The sequence below is a fragment of the Atractosteus spatula genome, chromosome 14 (genome assembly GCF_055471065.1).
Source record: "Atractosteus spatula isolate fAtrSpa1 chromosome 14, fAtrSpa1.hap1, whole genome shotgun sequence".
In the NCBI taxonomy this organism is placed as follows: domain Eukaryota; kingdom Metazoa; phylum Chordata; class Actinopteri; order Semionotiformes; family Lepisosteidae; genus Atractosteus; species Atractosteus spatula.
In genome coordinates, this window is record NC_142719.1 from 4,597,842 (window position 1) to 4,619,315 (window position 21,474).

General features: G+C 41.3%; 1 protein-coding gene across 1 annotated transcript; it reads left to right on the forward strand.

Moving 5' to 3' along the window:
* Window positions 1-247: 247 nt before the first annotated feature.
* grhl3 (grainyhead-like transcription factor 3) lies at window positions 248-21,031 on the forward strand. The gene is made up of 16 exons (XM_088933371.1): window positions 248-358; window positions 4,446-4,626; window positions 4,992-5,056; window positions 6,328-6,640; window positions 6,879-6,964; window positions 7,160-7,316; window positions 8,297-8,408; window positions 9,100-9,194; window positions 11,621-11,779; window positions 14,326-14,404; window positions 15,295-15,434; window positions 16,478-16,509; window positions 16,948-17,036; window positions 17,637-17,722; window positions 18,100-18,164; window positions 19,816-21,031. The coding sequence occupies exons 1-16, from the start codon at window positions 342-344 to the stop codon at window positions 19,928-19,930; spliced, it is 1,791 nt and encodes a 596-aa protein (XP_088789497.1). The 5' UTR covers window positions 248-341; the 3' UTR covers window positions 19,931-21,031.
* Window positions 21,032-21,474: the final 443 nt, after the last annotated feature.

Here is a 21,474-nt window from a genome sequence, read left to right on the forward strand (position 1 = left end):
AGCTGTCTTTAACAACTGGCTAATGTGATGCAAGGAGTCACAGCCCACAATTGTCCTGCAAAGTATCCTAATTGTCTCCCAGTGATTGGCCATCCAGCAGAGAAAGAGTTAAGAAAGCTACACCTGTCCTGTCATAGACCTGTCTGCAGGCACCTGTTTCAAGCTCTCAGCCAATCAGACATGTCTGGGGCAAATTTACCTGTCAGCACAAAAAAACCCTCAACACCCAGGTGAGCATAAATCAAACACTGCACTCCCAGGACATGTCTGTTTCATCTGACTAGCTGCTCTTACAAGTTGTCTGTCTTAAGGAATCTAAACGGTCTCATCTGGACGAAGCCATGACCAAGGAGATTGAGTAAGTAATCCTTCCTTGTAGTCTTTTTCTAAAACAGATGCACATTATTTTTCATATTCATGCATATGCAGGCTACCTGTTGAATTATGCCTTCATGTTTACTTCTTCTTAATCCTGTGACAAATCTGTACACCTGAATCTCAGTATTACAGGATGTAAACTGTAGTATGAGGAGACGTGCTAGAGAAATCAAACATTTTTCATGTAATTTGTGACGGAAAAGAAGTAAAATGAAGGTCTTAAAAATCCGTAGCAGAGTTGAAAAAAATAGATTTGGAATATTATCATACCTGTGAAACATTGATTAACAGCGTTGTCATTAGACTAAGAGCTGTGAGATTGTAATTCCTACTGTAGGTACTTGTTTTTGTAATTGTGGCGGATTTCTTACTTCTTCTTGAATTATGATATGGAGACCCATTCCCAAAGAATGTGCGTTTAGAAAAATAAGCAGGGTGCTGTTTCATAGAGAAATGTGATACTGATGCAGCTTGAAAGGACTTAGAAAGGGAAAACATGGTCTCACAGTTATCAGTCTTTTCTCAGACATTCTGCTCACACTGACCGCAGGGGCAAGAGAAATCCTGAACAGCCCAGGGATTTGAACTGTATCAGAGTTTGAGTCTTCTCCTGGGTGAGAACGTACTGCATAGCCCCACAAGCAATAGGAAAAAAAAACAATAAATGTGTCACATATACAGTAACCTAAATGGAAATTTAATCATGGCCATCACATGCACCATGAGAAAGCTGAAAAAATATGCCAATGGTGTTTAGGTATCCATCTGTATAATCTTTCCCTATTGACCTGCAAATGTTACAATATTGTGTGGCCATTAAGTGCTATAATGATTGTACAGAAGGAGCTCCAAAGATCCTGTATTGAGAGCTGTGTTTTGAAATAGTTTAAGGCTCTAGATGATGCTGCAGGTGCCTCTTTTTTTCTGGCAGGTGTGCTTCCCCTACCTGCAGTGTAGGAATTTGAGTACACTCCAGAGCTATGAAACCAGTGTGCTGTAATCACCAGGCCTGAGAAGACGGGAGAAGCACTAAAGAGAGCATTAAAGACAGTTGAGAACAGTGTTAGCTTTGCAAGAGCAGCAAATTAGTCTTTTTTTTCTTCACATAAAAATTTGCTCACTTAAGCAGTTTAAGGCTCCTTTCTGTCATCACATTTGCATTTTAAACACCTGTAAGCTGCTAAGATTGTTTGCTTGTTTCTTTTTTATTACGGGATCTTACCTTCGTCAAAGGGTGGGCGGGTGGGGGAGGCTTATCTCGGTAGCTGTGAAATTTCCAAACAAATACATGTTTACTCTTGTATATCCAAGACTAAAGGAACCAGATCCTCAGTCAGAATCCCCTGTTTACTCTGCTCTGTATTGACAATTTTGAAGCCTAGTGCCTTTCAGCAAGGAGCTGGTGGGATGACCTCTTATTCCATGCTCGCTCACCCTTAGAGACAAACTCCCTGTGTGAGAAGAAGAGTCTCAGCTGATGGCCGAAAATGGAACTATACCTGGCCCCGTAGCTTGAGGGAGAGGGATCATTCTAGAAATGGGTTAAACGTGCACATTAGACTATACTTAGAAGTTCCCTTCTGTTTGTTCTGAACGTGTATTATACTAAGAAATAAATCTCATCATACACATTTTGCATATTATCTATATGTCCTACCATAGATGCAGTGGTATTGGCTGTTTGGTGTAGGAGCCGAAACCAGTATCTGTGCTTAGGCATGACATCAGTTTAATTTATCATGTACGTTACATTTAGAATAATTTATACTGAGGCCCACAGTGTTCTCCAGTGGCTTGAGGGTCTCTAAAGTTGTCTGAGCTAATGGGCCGAGAGCCGGCGCAGTAGATAGGTAGTCAGTTAACCTCATGATAGAGTCCTTTTACATGAGTATACCTGTCTGACGAGAAAAACACAGTGACCAGTGTAACGCAGTGTCTTCTGGCTTCTGAATTGCCCTGGGCTCTGCCCTTTAGAGATTCCTCAGGCAGTGAATCTCACAGACACTAGGGGAAGACTAGGAGAATATTTCCAGTGTTCTTCATACTTGTTGGTTTCTGGGAAAAGTGGCTCTGATTTAAGTGTGAATGTGGGCATGCTTGTGTATGCTCTGCGATAGACTGGTGTCCTGTCCCTGTTGCTTGCTGGGATAGACTCCGGGTCCCCCGTGACCCTGTTTTGGGTATAGCTGTTGGAAAATGGATGGGTGGATAACTGGATAGCTCAGGAGCATATTATTGCAAGAGCTGGATAAAACTTTTTTTTCTGGATATTAGCTGTTCATTTATTGCTCAGCCTTCATAATGTATCAATTTAAAAACTCTTGCATAGAACTGGGGTGAAGGTTTGCTTAAACCTCATTAAGCTTCCAGTACAGAAAGCTTATAGTCACTTTCACAAAAGGCTTCAGAAGAAGGGTTTACTATGATGGAGTTTTCCCACACTGGGAAGGTTTTTATAAAGACAGACACCTCTACCCCTTCCCTGAAAGAGAGAACAGGTAAGTCTCCTTAATTGAATTGCCTTGGAAAATACATGTAAAAGACTATTAGGACAAGCGCTTTTTTAAAGTCAATATTTAAACACAAACGTAATTACCAGAAAATGTCTAAATTGACAAATGTCTTGAAACCTATACATTTTAAAAAGTGACCCTATATTTTATGATGGCAAGTGTTAAGTCTTTAGTATGAGAAGATAACCACAGCAAGACTGTCTTTTCACAGTAAAATCAGCTTAATGTTCTTCTGGGTATTTAGTAAAACATGAAATAAAAAAATGCTATTAAACCCAGATATTTAGCAATTTTTTTTATATTTTCACCTGCAATATATATGATTAAATATCACTATTGTACTCATTCATAGAGTCTAGGTTTGATTTTCTATTTAACTGACTTAATTTCACAATTCTCAGCTGGTGTTTCATAGCGGCTTCTACCTTTGCCCTCAGAGTCCAACTTATTAACTGAATACAGCAAAATGTTAATTGATTGACTTTTGGCTAAAGAGTTTATTTTGATGTTTCTGTGGAACAAACAAGATGTTTTTGATGTCCTTATTTAAATAATACAATAAGTGCTGGGTAAAAAAAAAGACATTTCTGTATTTTAAATTAATTGTGTGATGTTAGACATCCATATGTTTAACATGCCTCTGTAAATCCGATTAGTTTTAAGACCAAACGTGTACAATCAGAACTGCAATTACTAGAAGGTTACAACATTACAAGTGTGGGGGTGTTGTTGCATGTAGAGCTGTGGCCATAAGAAGCTCTCATGAAGCCAGAACTTCCCCGTTCTTCCTTCATTTCTTTAATAAATGCTGCAGATTGCCAAGTATCATGTAGAAATCCTACTCTTGTGTCTTTCACTTCAAACAGCATTACGACATCCTCTACCCTCATGCGTTATTGTTTAAAACTTATTAGGTCTGTGGTTTTGCAACCGAAACCATCATAGCCAGAAGCAAATATCTCTCGTGCTTAAGGTGTGTTATTATAACGCAGCTTGACTTCCAGCACAGAGCCTGGTCCTCAAGCAGAACTGGGACTGCACTTACGAGCAAGAAGCTCCATTTGGAAAGACAAATCGCACTGTCGCGGCACTTTCAGGGAAAAGGTTACGAAGTAAAATAGAGACGCTCTGTAACTGTGAAGGGGCTGTTACCATGCTAACAACACTGATTTGGAATGTGATCTCCTGATGGAAAAGAATATACTTTCCCTTACAGCAAAAGAGGGAGTGTTTCAACAGCCAAATCAGTGTTCAGTCCAGGCCATTATATTTAACACAGTCCTTTAATTATATGTAGCGTCCTAACTGACTTCTGTTTACTTTATAACTGATTTTTTGAGAAACAATCATCTAGCGGTTCACAAAAGGGTTTCAAGTTACAAACGAACTGATTCACGATGAAGAGCCGTTCACTGTTTTAATTTATTGAGCCAGGAGTAAATGCTGATTGTTTAATTTAATACATAAAACAATTGTTGCATGTTCACTCTAATGCACAGAAAGCTTTTATTTTGTCAGGATCGTGACATTCATACGCAATTTTTTTCTCCCCAGCTTGAGGTCTGTGATGGTTCTTCAGAATGATAGCTTAAACTGCCAGAGGTTCTCCTACAACAACCAAATGGATGCTTACTCATACGCTGACAACCAGCTGATGCCTTCGAATAAGAGGATGAAACCAAACAGCGATGACGACAGTATTGCCCTGAGCTTCTTTTACGACTCGTACAACAAGGTGATGCCCTGGATATTTGAGAAAATAAATATATTTGGGTCATTCTGTGTTAAGGGGAATAGGAAAGGTATCTCTGTTAGAATTCTAGATAAATTACATCTACATTTTGAAATTAGAACTGATGTTTTTGTTAAATTGCAGGTGAAGTAAATGTATCACAATCCTACTGTCATTAACAAATGCAGACATTTTGCCATGCTAATTATTACGGTTGAAGTTAACATTTGCATGTTTTTTTTAGTAGATTGTGGAGGACTTGTAGCACAAAGGAGCAACCAAATGCAAAAGTGTTAGGTGCTTTGACACTAAAACATGCAGAAAGTGCTATATAAATGATGCTGATTACTTGAGATCTATATTTGTAGGCCTCAAAAGACCAGAAGATGTTCCATTCAAACAGAGGAAATGGCGTGTACGAGCCAATTAAAAGGTAAGGCTCTCTTCAGCTGACTTGTTTGTTTAAGCCGTGAATGTCAGAGTAGCATTATTCTTGTCATCTTTTAGAGAAGAGATTTATGGGCTGTCTTGCATTTATAAAGAAGGGTGGGAGAAGTTGAGAATTAAAAAAAAAACACCTCTTAAAAGAAAGTGGGAGAGACACTTGACAGCCATTGACAGATAAGACCTCACTGAGACGAGAAAGAGGCGTGTGTTATTTTAGTGTCCCGAACAAGAGGCTGCCATTACTCTGCTTTCATTCAGCACGAGTATGGAGCAATTCAGCCAAGGCTGAAGTCAGGGTGACTGGATAATCCACAGTGCAAACAGGGCTTGAGCTGAAGTAGAATACCTCATCCCTGTGCCTATGTGTTTTTCGCAAAAGAAAACGCCAATGTGAGTAGACGAATCTCAAACACATTTCAAACTGACCTCGCTCTTGCTCTTTTTTTTTAAACAAGACCACAAGGAAAATCAAATGAAAAATGAGCAGGTCCTTCAGTGAAAATTCTGCACAATGGAGTGCTGTATACACAACTCAAATGCTGTATGCACTGTATATATCGAATAGATAAGTCTAAATAGATTCTGGAGCACTGCAGCAAGCTGTGGCCATATTGAGCAGGTGGAAAGGCATCATTTGACAGCCGCATCAACATAGTTATCAAACACCGCACAGAGTGAGCATCATGCCCGAGGCCTGCCAGTGAAGACTTCCTCATACATGTTGAAAACCACAAGCTAACTAAACCACTAGCATTTTTGCAGTTTTTACCATGAACTGTCTATACTTCTCTTATTACTTTACATTGTTTACTTGGCTTTACCATGCTTTTACCATCATTTACATTATAAAGTAACAGTGGTGCAGTGGTAAGCACTGTTGCTGTGTAGTCCGGGGGCTCTGGGTTCAGCTCCTGGGGTGCTGTCTGCATGGAGATGGAGTTTGCTTGTTCTCCCTGTGTTTTCCCTGCGTGCTCGGGTTTTTTCTCGAAGTCCAAAAGCATACTGCTAGGTTATTTGTTTTCTGGGAAACAAATTGGGTCCTGGTGTAAGCGTGCATGTTTGAATCTGTGTGTGCCCTGTGATGGACTGGCATCCCGTCCAGGGTGTATCCTGCCTTGCACCTGTTGTTTTCCAGGACAGGCTCCGGTTCTCCCACAGCTCTCAATTGGATAAATCGATATAGCAGACGGATGGGTGGGATACTAAGTTCTTTTTTTTTTGGAAGGGAAGGAGGTCTAACGCCTTCATCTCTTGTAGGAGTTGCAACGGAGCTGTTCCAGAGCTGACCAACCTGGAGAATCCAAATCACCTCATGAAGTTTCTAGTGCCTGAAAACATTTCTGCGCCTCAGGAAATTTCAGAGCTGAACAAGAAGCCTCAGCTACTGTGTCTGGAGACGGAGAAAATGGAGAGGCAGCGCGTCGCTCCCTGCCCTGTCAAGCAGTCGCACCCGGAGGACTTCCTCATGACTTCTGGCGAAGTGTATGACAACTCCATCTTCGACTCCATCCTGCTCTCGCCACAGCAGAAATGGGCGGCCGAAACGACTTTTAAAGAAGGTCCCCACGAGGTAAGACACAAACCGGAATTCTGCTATGCATAACATTTAAAAAAACACATTTGAGTTTTACAATGCCATATGCTTGCTGACAGACATCCTTGTCCTCCATTGGTTTCTAAATCTATAAAACAAAAAAGAGGGTGTTGACTTCAACTAAATGACATGGAATCCCAATAAACAAACACTGAATAATTATATGGCTCCTGTAGGGTGTTTCTTCTCTGACATTTTTATTGTTCCTCTGCAGCCTCTGCCCTGCAGTGATTTGTTCGGAGAGCCAACCAGTCCAGTTTACTCCGAAACCTACACCAGCTCTCCTTCAGACAAATACAGGTATGCTGTAGCTCTCAGCTCTAATCTCAGCTCTGAAAAGATCCACTTCATTTTTAGGAACCTAAACAAGGAAGGTGCCTCTATATATCAGTTTGATTTTTTTTGTCTAAGAAGTTTACACTGGTTAGAAGCTTTTTTAGGGCTTGACTTGAAAACCCGACCTTTCTCTCTTCTAACGTCTGCACTTTCGTTCAGGAATGAATTTCAGTACACGCTGGGTGCTCCCCAGGCCTCCCAGCACAAATCCTCTGAGATTCCAATGGTCTACCTCAACAAGGGACAGTTCTACCCCATCGCTCTCAAAGCCACAGGAGGAGAGGGCTGCGCAGGGCTCTCGTCCAACAAAGTCAAGGTCAGACTCTCAACCATTCTGTCGCTGCTTGCTGTGCCATACCTCTGTCAGGCCAGCAATTACACTCACAATAAACTGGGTAGCGATTGTCATTACCAAACAGGCCGTGTTTACTGGTGTAATGCTTGAACTGGCGTTGTGATCATGTTGGTAACCTCAAATTATACCTCAATTATACAGTACCTTCAGAATTTGGGTCTTTGGTGGCCCGACGATGATAGTGGATACCTGAAGGCATTTATACCATCTTCACTCAATGATGTGTGGGTGTCCATTTTTGAGATTTTAACATCTCGGTAACTGAGTTTTTATGGAACTCAAGAAAAAGAAAACAGGCATGTATTTATTTAGACAGAGCAGCCCTCGGTGGAAACATACATCACTCTGGGGTCTTGAGGCAAGCGATTGATTTGGCCTAAACCCAAAATCGTGATACAGGCCAATGGAGTTCTTTAGGCAAATCCATTCGTGTCTGTCTGTACGCAGCAGAGCTCCGTAACACGTGATGCTTATGGGTAACCCACATTTCTCGAATCAGCAATGCAGGGGTGTGGTATCTCAGCTACAAATTCTCTTTGTAAAACAACATAGAAAAAAACTCAGGAAGCACATACTGTAACATGACAAAGAATTTACCAAAGTTGTAACCAAAAGAGGGCTACAAACCGTTCTGTCACCCTCCAAATTTAACGGCTCACTGTTTTGTTCTTCAATCTGTGATTTCACTATTATTCAGTTAATTTTTTATCAAGTTTAAAAATCCCGATGGTAAAAGCAGTACAGCAACTGCTCCGTGTCACAAAGACACACAGTTACCCAGAACAGCAGCAGCTCTCCCAGTGCAATGTGCAGCTTTAACATGGCTCCTGAGCGTGAAGCATCGTCACAGAGTCTGGGATTGCTGTAAAGAATGGTGATTTTTTCTCATCCGGTTTGGTTCCATCCCTCTAACAGCAGGTCCGGTGTCTCTTTTTCCGCAGACGGTAGTCATGGCTGTGTTTGAGAATGAGAAGAACGCAGAGACGCAGCTGAAGTGCTGGAATCACTGGCATTCCCGACAGCCTACCGTTAAGCAGCGGGTCATTGACATAGGTATGATGTCCTCTGGCATGAAACTCCTGTTCCCACAGCTCTGTAGAGAACTGGGCTCCAGTATAGGGTCAGGTCAGGAATGAACGTGATGAGGGGGAGATGTCAATTTTTTTAAACACCGTCCTGCAATTGCTTACTTTGCTGCGCAGACAACAACCTCTGCCACCTCCTTCTCTGTATCGCGTCACTGCTGACTTCTAGAGAGTGCTAAAAGTCATGCCGTGCAATGACAAATTCAGCTGATGGCTTCATAATTTAAATCTTGAGCCCTCTGCTCCAGCTGATATGAGTCATTCACAGGCGTGATCTATTTTACCTTTATTTAGGTATTACCTATGATACAGATTTACCTATAGGTTGGACTCATACCAACTCCCATTGTAATTACTCGTTTTTGAAAAATGTTTTTCTTTTTCGTATGTTTTATCCAGTTGCTAATTCCAATGAAACCTGCAGGCCAGTTGCCCCAGTTAGATAAGAATCAGTCCACCTCTGTCACCAGCCTTTCAGAATCTCTTTAATTTTTATTATGGTATAAAAAAGTACCAGCGAACCAAAATAGTGAACAGGAGGCATTCCTGCAAATCAGAAATCACTTTGAAGAAAACACAGAGAAGGTCAGCCAAACACAACCACAGCCTTAAGGAGTTCCCAGGCTGAGGATAACAAGACATGTTGCTTTCTCCTTCAGCTGACTACAAAGAGGTCTTCAGCGCTGTGAGCAATGTGGAAGAAGTGGCGTTCAATGCCTTGTCATTCATCTGGAACACCACCGAGGAAGCAAAGGTAAGGCCAGTTGAGTAGATAAAGGGAGCAGGGTTTTCTGGCTGTCGAAACACTGCTTTTACTGTCGCAGTGTCATGACAACGCTGGGGTTATGGGGTACATTAGCTGTTTATCTCCATTGGTATGTGTTCAAATGTCCAGAGCCTCCAGTCTCAACCCGTCCACTCCTGGCTCTCCTGAACGCTGATCTCTGGCACTCCTGTCACTCTGGCTGGTTTTAATGTGGTGACAGCCCTTGGAAAAAAACCCAACGTCTTAACTATTCGCTCTCCCACCGAATGAAAGAAATCTGTGCCGTGTTCACACAGGCTCTCGCGGGATGCTGTTTTCATCTTGTAGCCTGCCAACATACAGGGAAATATAATAAAGAAGAATGTCCTCATTGCAGAAAAAAACACCTGACTGAAACCAAATGTTAAACTCCCCACATTCAAAGTGGAGTTTTTACTATGGGGTAATTTAGAAATCTTCAGCAGAAGCAATAAACCTCTTTTTCAGGATGATAATCATCATTTTAAGGTAGAAGGGTGTCAGTGGGATTTAAAAATTCTAAGCACGTAGCACCCTGAGGCAACTGTCATCAGAACACACTCTTTGAACAGCACTCAGTCAATCTGATCTACAGTTCGCCTTGGGCCTTTCACGGGTGGGGACAGCGAAACTAGGAGCAGGTGGAAAAAAAGATTGAGACAGAGAGAATTCTGCCTTCGTTTTGTCCACAGACACCTGCTCCCCGAGCTGTTATCGCAACAAATCTACACAACCAACCAATTGGCTGAGCTCCAACATTTCTCATGCTATGCCGGAGTTTCTGAAAGGCAATACATCACCCTTAGAGCCTGTGACAGTCCATGAGAGAGAAATACTAAAGCAGCATGAAAGGTTGATTGGCCCAATTGAGTCTGGCGACTTCTGCCCCCATCTTTTTCCTGTACCTGTGTCACTGGCTGAATGCAAGGCTTAATTCCTAAGGGGTCAGATGCTCAGGCACGTATATTTTATTTTAGTAAGTAGATTAGTAGCTTCTATTGAACAGTGGATCTTTTATTCAGAGCATTAAACTACCTTAAAAAGCCTTAAATTATGGATATATTTACTGCTATACATTCAAGATTTGCAAGCTTTTCTATGCAGCTAATTCTTATAAAGGTTTGATCTCTAACTGCTTTTAATTAGCTTTTAGCGGATGCATTATTTGTATTTTAATTACCTTAACTCCTATTAAAGACTGTTTTTCACACCTTTCATCTACACACACACAAAATATTAAGCTCAGTTTGTATCCATACTGACTTCCATTATGGATACTGAGGGAAATGGAATATTCCCCTTGTACAGACTGACATTCCCTCATGATCTGGTTTTCCTCATTTCCACTGAAACTGAAGACAAAGCTGAACGGTTTCCCATTAGGTCGACTCAGCAGCCACACAGTTTCAGCATGGACAGGTCTCTGCTTGCTCTTTGCAAGTGCTCTAGGAACAAACTCCCGTCCAATCACCCTGGTCAACGAGACAAGGAGCCTAATTAGCGGGCGGGGAGCGGCAGGGCTCTTTTGTGCTCTGATGGGTGATGCATGCGAGACATATTGCTTGACAATGTCCTGCCACTATGTCACACCTCACCTCGCCCACTCTCGCAATTTCAGATCATTAATAACAGGTGTGTCCTGATCTCCTGCCAGGGCTCCCTCTCCATTTTTTACAGCAACCGTTAGGTAAAAAAGAGATTAATTAACATTTCATTCTGAGCTCTGTTTCCAGGAAACTAGAGGCCATACAGTTACCCAAGGCTTCAGATGGGTCACAATAAATGTCTTTTTGGTTAAACTGAGCCATATCTTGGTTTTCAGCATCAGATATATATATATAAAATATTAAAATAATGCTTTCTGGTATGGTGGGGGTTGGTGGATAAAATGCATGTAACATTTATTGGACACCTTCTGAAATTCTGTAAGGAGAGTTCCACAAACACAGGAGAGGAATGGGAAGTGTTTGGGCACTTGAGAAATAATAGAGCTTCCTACCTGGTGTGTCAGCTTTCACATGGCTTTTACTGCGTCACTCTTGTATTTGGCTCGTATTTTTATTGCAGTTTTACAAGTGGGACACTTCATCAAGATAAACAACCGAAAAAAAGTTACTAAGTTCTGCATCTCCTAAATTACAGACCCTGGTCCCCCCCTCCCAGCCACACCATAAAACCACAGAGCCTCAGAAATGTGGCAAAAGGTTGTGAAAGTACGGGTAACCACCTTTTAAACAAAACGAAGCATTAACAGAGATAAAAATCAAAGGAAAGATACTGTCCATCAACTAAAATCAATATCAATATAAAATCAGGATAAGAAAGCATAGCAGAAAGTAAAGTAGTGGCTGCCTCTCTAGTATTACTAGTATTTAAACTCTACTTTGCTGTTCCAGGTTTATGTTGGGATCAACTGCCTGAGCACAGACTTCTCCTCGCAGAAGGGAGTAAAGGGGCTCCCTCTGAACCTCCAGATTGACACCTACGACTACGGCACAGGGACCAACCGCCTCATCCACAGGGCAGCCTGCCAGATCAAAATCTTCTGTGACAAAGTAAATATGCCTTTCTCTCTCCCTCCTCTCCACCCCCCCCCCCCACCCTGCCTTTACACAGGTATCGGTGGAAGCCTGCGAGCCTGTTCACACACGTTTAAGAGCTCTCTGTTTCCAGCAGCACACACACAAAAGCAAGGAGGACCCACAGTGGAAGAGCTGTCGGTCTGCACGGTGCCTCTGCTCATGAGCGGGCACTCTCAGGGCAGTGCCTCTGCTCATGAGCGGGCACTCTCAGGGCAGTGCCTCTGCTCATGAACGGGCACTCTCAGGGGGGCACTGCAGTAAGGGGGCTTGTGAAAAACATTTGCACGTACAGTACATAGGAAACCCAGAAATGTTTAGAGCAGACATGACTGGAGGTCCTTTCATTATCATGAAGATGCTTATGTCTGGTAAGGGTCAGGACAATCCAGGGCTAATTCCAGAAAAAACACACACACACATGTATAGGGACAGTTTACGTAGCTATCTGGCTTTGGAATGTGGGAGGAAACTGGAGCACTTGGAGAAAATCCATGCAGACATGGATGCAAACTCCACACTGAAGACACCCGACCCAGTCCAGAAGCAGAACCAGAATCGCAGAGCTGTGAGTCAGCATTAATCACAACAGCACTCTGTCAGCCTTAAGGGGAGATAAGTATGGCTAAAGTTGTCGATCCCCTTTTTTAATTAAAGAAAAAGAATGCTTTGCTCACAGAGCCCACAGAGACAAGGGCTTTAAATATCATGTTCTAGTCACTCGCTTTTCACATCCAATCATTGACTAAAACCTAAAAGTGCTGCTTCACTGATTGTGCTTGTGGTATGAATATCACCATACAACTGAAGTCAGAAAGCTAGCTGATTAAATCATGTCAGTTGTTTTTTGCTCCTTCGTGAAAAGATGATCTCATTAAGTCACCCTGTGGGCACAGAACAAGTAGATAAGAACTGTAAAAAAACACTCCATCTTGGCTATAATCCCTGCCTGTACCTTCATGACCTCCTCTTTCTGTGTCTGCATTTCCTGCTGTATAGAAATGTCTCATTGTGATAATTCTCCACACAAAACAAACACTAGGTACCTTATAGTAGGTTTTATTGGAAGAGGTTTCCTTAGTGTTTTTATACTGGCTGGCTGACATAAGGAATCTGTATTAAATTTGAGCAATATCAGAGATGGGATGGTGTAAAACAGAATAATTCTTTCCTTACCCTTATGTGTGGGCAGAAAAACGCTTGCAAAGCAATGGAAAGCTCTCATCACGTTGTCATTCATGACCGCTCTACAGAACTGAAGGCAGTTTTCTTTGTTTAATGTCAACTGTGAGAAGGTATAAGACCGAAAAGAAAATCAAAGTTCTACCTCAAATCACCCGGTGCATCCTTAGTTGGAACTGAAAAGGGAAATGAACATTTTATACTGTAGAGAAGAAGTAATCAAGCTCTATTTTTTGGAGATATAGTGGTAATGTTTGGCTAAACAGGTGTTGTGGTTGGAACTCTAAATCCTTTACCTTAAGCTCATTGAAATTCCATCTGAGGTGTGTATTCAGGGATCGAACACAGCCATCATTAGCTTTACATAACTTATTGCTTTTAAAAGTTTGATGTCTTTTTTAAATTACGAAATGGGTTTTTGATTTACACAGTAGTAGTGTAAAAGAAAGAACTTGGGGATGTGTACTTGATATATATGTGTGATATTTGTTACTGTGCAAAATCACTCATAAAGTAAAGGCGGCAAGCCCATGTCTGGATTTCTGGTGGAATCAGCCATTGTGGTCTTCAGTCACTGAGCCGCAGGCCTGCAGGGAGAAAAAAATGAAAAACTGGAGCCATTTTAGACTCCAGATCTGTGGAATTAGCCTTAGGCTGCAAAATGATTAGAGTGAAACAAAAACTAACACCTTTAGCAACCCCCCGAAACTAGGGAGTGCACCTTGGGGATAATGCAAGTGCTTTTGAAGGTAAAGTATTTTTCCTGTAGGTTTCAGGCAGGTAATTTATGATGCAGCTCAAACGCCCGCTGTCCTGGAGGGCTCAGTTCGATTGTGTTCATTTGTGGGGTTTGCCATTGAAAACACCCTCAGGGCTCCATGCAAAGTTTTGTTTTAGTTAATCGCAGAACACCCTGCTCCTCACGTCAGCAAATAATTATAGAACCTTACTTACTGTTTGAGGCTTTATAGTTGTTGAGTGGTAGATTCCCAAGTTAGTCTGGGCTGAGAGAAATGTGTTTTATACTAATCTGATGATTATTTTTAAAGCATTAAGCACATTAACATTAAGCAACATTAATGTTACATTAAGCACCTGTAAGCAAGTCAACATGTTGCATACCTAATACAGTAACAGCAAACATGAATACATGAATAATATTGTTTGAATATACTGTTCAGAAATAATATATACTGAATGTATTGTTTCCTGAAATATTCTGAAATGATACAAGAGATTCTCATTATTTATACACCTCTGCTAAGTGTGCTACTGGAATGTTTTGTCAGTCTGAAAATCCCGAAATTATGTGAGGTCTGATGATTTGTTTTGTCCTGCAGGGGGCAGAGAGGAAGATGAGAGATGAAGAGAGAAAGCAGTCAAGAAGGAAGGCCAAAAGCGCAGATTCTAGTAACAGCGGTAAGTCCATGTGGGTGCGCTGACATCAGCTGTCTCCAGTGTACTCCATGTATTTTGAGCATTTCAAGTTAAAATAATAACAACTTGCATCGCACGAGGGGTTTATACATTTCAAGGAAACATCCAAGAAGTGCATTGAAAAAAATTCAATTGTAACATGTCTGTGCCTCATGCTGACTATTTTACTTAGGAGACTTCCTATAGACTTTGTCAGATTTACTGTTGTGCAAATAGGCCCATATTTCAAGTTAACCTTTCACTGACACAACCATTTAGGCAGAAAGCTGGAATCTATTTATTGTGGTGTGAACTGTAGATGAGTTTAATCTTCCCGTGGTGCTTTTATCTAATTTCTGAGTTTCCAGTTCTGAATATCACATCATTTTCCTTATTTATATCAATCTCTCACTGTTGACTCCATTAATGATCTGTCAAGTATAAAATTATCTTTTGTCCCTTTAAATACATTCCAAAGCCTTTACATTTCTGCAGGGAGGGATAAATTGTCTGAAAACATACTGGATTGCTCCATCTCAACTAGTCAGGATAGTGAAATACCAGACCTCCCTATGCATTCCAGCGCAAATCTTTGACACAGTCTGTTATTTGATCATTATAAATCCATCGATTACCTTGTTAATGAACCAGCTAGAGATAGGGTTGTACATAAATCCTATTGAATTGGGAGGTCTAGTATTTGAGTTACCCTTGCATTAGAAAACCTCAACTACCTCTTTGTAGATGGTCCAGAACTGGAACATTTAATGGTGATCTACAATATATGTAAAGCTGTACTTTCAACATAATTCACATTTTTGATGCTCTCACGTTTTCAGCCTGAAACGAAAGTGAAAAAATGCAGAGTAATAGACATACTATCCTGTTTACAGGTGCACATGGGAAACAGTCAGTGGTGTCAAGTTCAAGTGGCAGCGACTGCACCTATTTCAAGGCATTAGAAGACCTCGTCACACAGCCTGTCCTCTTCATTCCAGAAATCCACTATTCCAACATGCAGAGATGTGGCCTGGTAAGTCTTTATGTCTGTTTGTGCAGGACATTCAACTCTTCCCAATGGGTAAAAGCACCTGAGCTAAAACATTATGGAATATTCCCCCTGGCCCGCTCGGCTCTCAGTGGACAGCCGCTACTGAGATGTTCTTTAGTGTGTTGACAAAACCCAGTAAAGACGGTCCGGGAGGTGTCTGGGAGTTTCCCACAGTCTCAGGGTGTGTGCTGTTCACCTGACTGATAAGGTCTGCATTCTTTGCATGGGACCTGATTATCCTGGCTGTGCAAACAAACTACTGCAGGGAGGAACTGGACAGACCTCAGTGGGAAGGGGGAAGATCATCTCTATCAACACATTACTGTCACTATCTTGACATCACAGTTTCTTTTTCTGAGAGCGGCCTCTACATTCAGATTCCAATTCAATTATTTGCCAAAAAATTCTTATTTCCATGTGCGCTATTTGCATGTGAATCCAGTTGTCCTATTCGAGCAACTGTATGGACACACTCCCATGCACAAACCACTTTCTGCATGTGGTGGCATGCCCTGACCTCTGGTGTGTCCTGGTGTTATTCACTTGAAACTTGGGGTTCAGGTTCTTTGTGGACTGAATTTTTGTGCTCCAGTGCACATTAGCTGTTGTTTAAGGGAAGTACATGAGTGTGTGTACATATGCACAGAAGCGATGGGAAAAAGAGATGCTTCTGATAAATTTCCATGAGCATATCAATTATACTGTTTGTACTTCATTCTATTCACAAGCATTTGTACACTGTGCACTGCAATTCTACAGTTTGCCTGCTTCTGGGAGATAGTAGCCTTCTTAATGAAACAAAATGCACCTGGCAAGGCATCACCTTAAGCACTAGTTCTTTTTCCTGCCCCCTCTGTTAACACTCTGCCTAAGGTATCTTTTCAATGATGAATAAGATGTTTCTGTCCAGATAAAATGGATCCGCTTGGTTTCAGATGCCTTTGTGAAAAGCATGTTGTGCAATGGTTTGTCCAGCAAAACACAGATGGTATCTGATTGCAGTGTTATCTTCTGTTTTTATAAAGGTACTTCCTGTGACTCCAGAGGAGACAGAAAGGTAACGACACTGTGGTTTATCCCTTCATTTCTTCTATCTTAATTTCCTTGAACTTAATTAGAAATTGGTCTTGGCCATAATGACAAACTTTCTATATAAAGAAATACACTTTAGAAATCAAATTTCTATATAAACACCTTTGACACAAACCCTTGTTACAGTACTGTAGAAATTCAGTACATATAAAAAAAGTAAAAGTATCTTAACATATTTTTATACATATGTACAAATATTACATACTACATACTACATACTACATACAGATGCATACTAGTCTTAGAAATGTGTATTTCTGTACCACATTGGATACATTTCACACAGATAATGCGTGTGAAGAGATGGCTAGATTTTGTGGGATTCTGAATTAGTGTTTCGAAAGAAAAGGTAATGTTTCATGAAAGGTATTTCTCTCGCTAAGTGTCTGTTTGTTGATTCCAGGGCTTCTCTGAAAAGGAGCTGTCCCCCATACCCAGACACATACAGCCCACCTGTCTGCAAGCAGTCCAAGCGCGAGGAACAGCAAAGAGGTAAAAAACAGACAGATCTTTTATCAACTGGTCCCAAACAAAGAGCAAAACCTGTCGGAGTGCTCTGGCAAGGAGGGGTCTGTTACGAGAAATAGCCCATTCCACTCCAACAATTTCAAGCAGGAGAGATTACAGTAGAGCCAGTCTGGATTAGTTCAGTTTAAAGAAACTCTCACTCAGAAACAAAGGCTATGTCAAATGACCCACGGGAGTCTGTCAGAGTTAGGGAAAGCTACCTTTAAAAAATAATCCATTAGAGTTAAAAATGACTAGTGTAAGGGAATATTTTTTAAGTTAATTTTTTTAAAATGTATAATAAATTACACCAGTATTTGAAAACATTTTTTTTTAAATGTAAACCCTTACAACAGAAAACTTCTAAATGTAACTTTCCCCTACGCTGGTATCTGCCTTAGGCTGTAAATTATATTGAAATATGTCCATTTCTCCCAGATCACGGATTGATTCTCATGGTGTAGCTGCGGTAACAGCAATAGCCCTCACCTCATTACAGGGTGAAGCATTAGCAACGCTTGTGTTTGCTGAACTGTTCTCCATGCTGCCTTCAGATCTTTATGGTCCGTGTCCCTCTTCTTACAGTTCTCCTGTATGTCCGGATGGAATCAGATGAAGTCTTTGACGCTCTCATGCTGAACACCCCAACCCTCAAAGGCCTGAAAGATGCTGTAAGTCCATTGCAGTCGAGGCACATCTAAACACATCCTATCTGTAACACCCTGTACTTTAACACCACAATTCCAGAATTATATATATATAGTATTACACTCTGGAAGGGAGATAAAATTGAAAAGCAATAAGATTTTTAATTTAACATTCTATTTAGTCTGATAAAGCTGAAAAGAACCTTGTTTTTCAGATCTGTTATGTACAACATATCGCAATAGTGAAACCTAAATGAATGTAAGTCTATTTAATAACACAACATCAAGCTTGAACAGAATAGTTAGATGGTGAAGTAATACTGGTTAGTTCCAGTCTTGCCAATGACAAAATGCTGAGTTATTATATGGCAGCTAACTAAAAAGCCACTGGTTGCTTTCAGATTTCAGAGAAATACGGCCTGCGAGAAGACGCCATCGGAAAAATCTACAAGAAATGCAAAAGAGGGTAAGTGCAGTATCAAACATGAGTCCTAGCGACAGCACTACATTAAACTTAAATTACACACCATTTTTATTATTTACTGTCAAACATTTCTGTCTGGAGAAGCAGTGTTTAAGGACCTGAGGATATAAGGGGTGTATCTTTAGGAATGTGATAATTGTAGCTCTTCAAAAAAAAAAAAACAGAGAACACGGATGAGTCATTTCTCGTTGTTTTTTTTTTCATAATCTGATGAACTGGAACTCCAGGAAGTGTCTTGGTTTATTCCACGGGCTGAAAAGAGATACTTGCTTTGATTTGCGCAGATTTGGTTACCACAGGAGAAGGCATGTCATTGCGCAAAGGGTTGTCACTGGAGGACGTGCTGTGCTAGCTGGAATCGGTCCAAGTTGTTTTTGGCTGCAGACGGAACCACACGGCTGGCGGGCCGCTGCTCATGCGTGGCACGACGCCTGGCGCTCTTGTGTGCTGCGGCTGTCCTGTCTGTTATTCGCTTCTCCTGCCAGCGACTAAACTCAACCTAGATTCTTGAGGTCTTGGCCCTTACTTACGCAGGTCGGTCAGTTAGGACTTCAGGCTGGGTGGTCCAGGTGGCCTAGATTATTGGTGTTCAGCTTCTGGCTTAACATACAGAGCACTAGTAACAGGTTGTCAATTTGGATGGTAGTTAGCGCATTATTACAGTGCCCATATTGTAACTCTAACAAAAATCACCAGGAAGTGCTGAAATGGTCTGGTTCGGCTGGCTATTTGACAGCCTTGGTGAATAATGTCAGGGCACTGACGCTACTGTCCATATACTGAAATGTAATCAATTGTTTTTTGGTCTTTAAATATGACGGGATGTTTAAATATCCAAGAGAGAGGGAGGCAGTGGATTTGGAGTCTTATCAGTTCTATGGCATTTTATCTCCACCTCTGTCAAGTAGTCATCGTCCCTGAGCACTGTGTGCTGACTTCTTCAGCAGTCCAGAAGTAGCACTGACAAGAAGACTGGGGTGGAGAAATGCACTGAGATTTAAGCAACCTGTTTACTGGCAATTGAAGCTGTGGGTAACTTCAGGCTGTCTTCCCTTTTCCAAGAATGACTTTCCTTTGAGTACTTACACCAGCTTGCAATACAGTAGGTGGGAGAAGAGCAGTGTCATTTATCACGTTATTAGACCTTTGCCCTGATACATGCCTTGCATTTTCTTTTACCGTGGTTCACCACAATTCAGAGTTTCCGTTCTTAGCTGGGACCCACAAATGGAAAATTGTTGTTTCTGGAATTAAGCAGACGGCCTGTGTCTAAGTACAGCAACATGAACAATTAGCCAGGACTTGTGTGTTACACAGACCTGCTATGATAAAGAGGAGAAGGAGAAGCTCTATGGCTCTATGGATCTGAACACCCTTAAGGGCAATACTAATCCCCCCAAAACAGCCTCCCAGACTGCTATCAAAAACTCAGCTGCTTCTAATACAGTGTGAGCCCTTTAAGCATGAGAGAATGTTGAACTAACTACAAGCAATAATCTTTTTATCAGTCATGATGTCATTTTACAAATGATGGAAGTCGTTTTGTGCCTTCTAGTGGTAGATCAGCTTATTACAGTCTTCTCACACATGCAAATACAAGCCTTGGATTGACAAAATCCTTTGTCTCCCCCAGGATCTTCGTGAACATGGACGACAACATCATAGAGCACTACAGCAACCACGCAGCCTTCTTAATGGAGATCACTGACGTCATGGGCCAGTTCCAGATCACTCTGATGGAGTTATAACCCAGACACCCCTGCCAGGAGCGCGTACTCCGGTCACTGAGACGCCCGGGGCTCCTCCAGGCTTTGTACGCGCTACGCAGAAGCTCTGCAGGGTCGTCGCTGCCTTCAATTTCAAGCCCTCATAGCACTGCCATGACATAGACAAAGAGATCAGACTGATCGAACCTGCATAAACCCCACGGATCCAGAAAGACTGTTGCTGAACTACACGGGGATGTCGCCTCTGTAAAAACTGTTGGTCCTCTTCAATACTTTTATGTGTTTTTTTTAGGTGTATTTTTTGTAAAACGAGCAATTACAGATGTTTTGAAAATGCCAAATGCTGTATATACCTGTAAATAGACATCGTTAACACATGGGCACTCTGCCGGGGAGATAGATAAATGCAGAGAACCCCTCTGCCAGAAAATGTTGCTATTTTAATATCCCAAAATTGTATCGACTCACAATGTGCATTTCCTTGTTTTTTCTGTACACGCTTCTACAATTGTGACAGACCTTAGGCTTCGAATGAGTATCATTTCCTGTTTTGCTCCTGTCTAATTTCATTGGAAGTGTGGCAACGCTACTGCTTCAGAAGTGCTTGCTTTCACTCTGCTGCGTGTGTTTGGGCGCTCGGTGTTTCACCTGAAACCCTGCACTCGAGAAACACCGTGCTGATGTACCACTGCCGTGTAGCAACTTGCTACCTTAAGGATCCTATCCTGGGTCCTGTCACACTTGACCGAGCCAGCAAGGCGTGTTTAGAACCACTGTCACACATTTCCTTTTTCAAGGTATCCCGGGTGAAACCTGTTTCCCTTACAAAACCTCTGGCCAGGTTCTCCATTCTGCATTCGCAACTGGACAATTGTAGCATATTGTTAGGAAACGGCCACGTAAAGTGCATTTACCTACGCAGATTAAAAATGCATAATTTCACCCACAGACATTTAGGGGGAAGTGGATTCCTGAAAGATAGTAATAGTTTTTGTAAGGAATATCAAATATAGTATTTTGCAACATTTCAAGACTTTGTATCTCTATTATTTTTAGTATATTACTAAAGCTATGCATTTTTTACTATTATCTTTGCAAAAAATAAAGATTTTAAAAATCAGAGCATTTACATTGTGTGTTCATTATTTCCACATTGACGTCAATACAGGAAAAGCATGTGAAGGAGTGATTTGCATTGGAAAAGACCTGCATATTGTGATAATCCAGTAACTTTGTTAATGTTTCAGTACATATACCATGACTAGAAAACGTATTGACCCTCTTTGGCATTTTTCACATTGCATTTTCTTTATTTTCCTATCATGGAATCAAAATGGATTTCTTAGTGAATTCTTACCACAACACAAAATACTCTATAATGTCAAATACAAATACAGACCAGCCAGGTGGGGCTATGTATTGGTGGTGGTGGAGGGGAGTCCCCATTATCTGTAAAGCACTTTGAGTGGGAGCTTGTAAGGAATTTTATTATTATTATTATTATTATTATTATTAAAAACAACTGTCCATCTGTGTACAACTAAAACGTTTCAATTCATTGCAAA

Excerpts from the sequence above, each read along its gene's own strand:
- grhl3 (XM_088933371.1), top strand. Across the intron at positions 7,317-8,296 it reads TCTCGTCCAACAAAGTCAAG|ACGGTAGTCATGGCTGTGTT; the intron begins GTCAGACTCTCA and ends CTTTTTCCGCAG. Across the intron at positions 11,780-14,325 it reads TCAAAATCTTCTGTGACAAA|GGGGCAGAGAGGAAGATGAG; the intron begins GTAAATATGCCT and ends TTTGTCCTGCAG.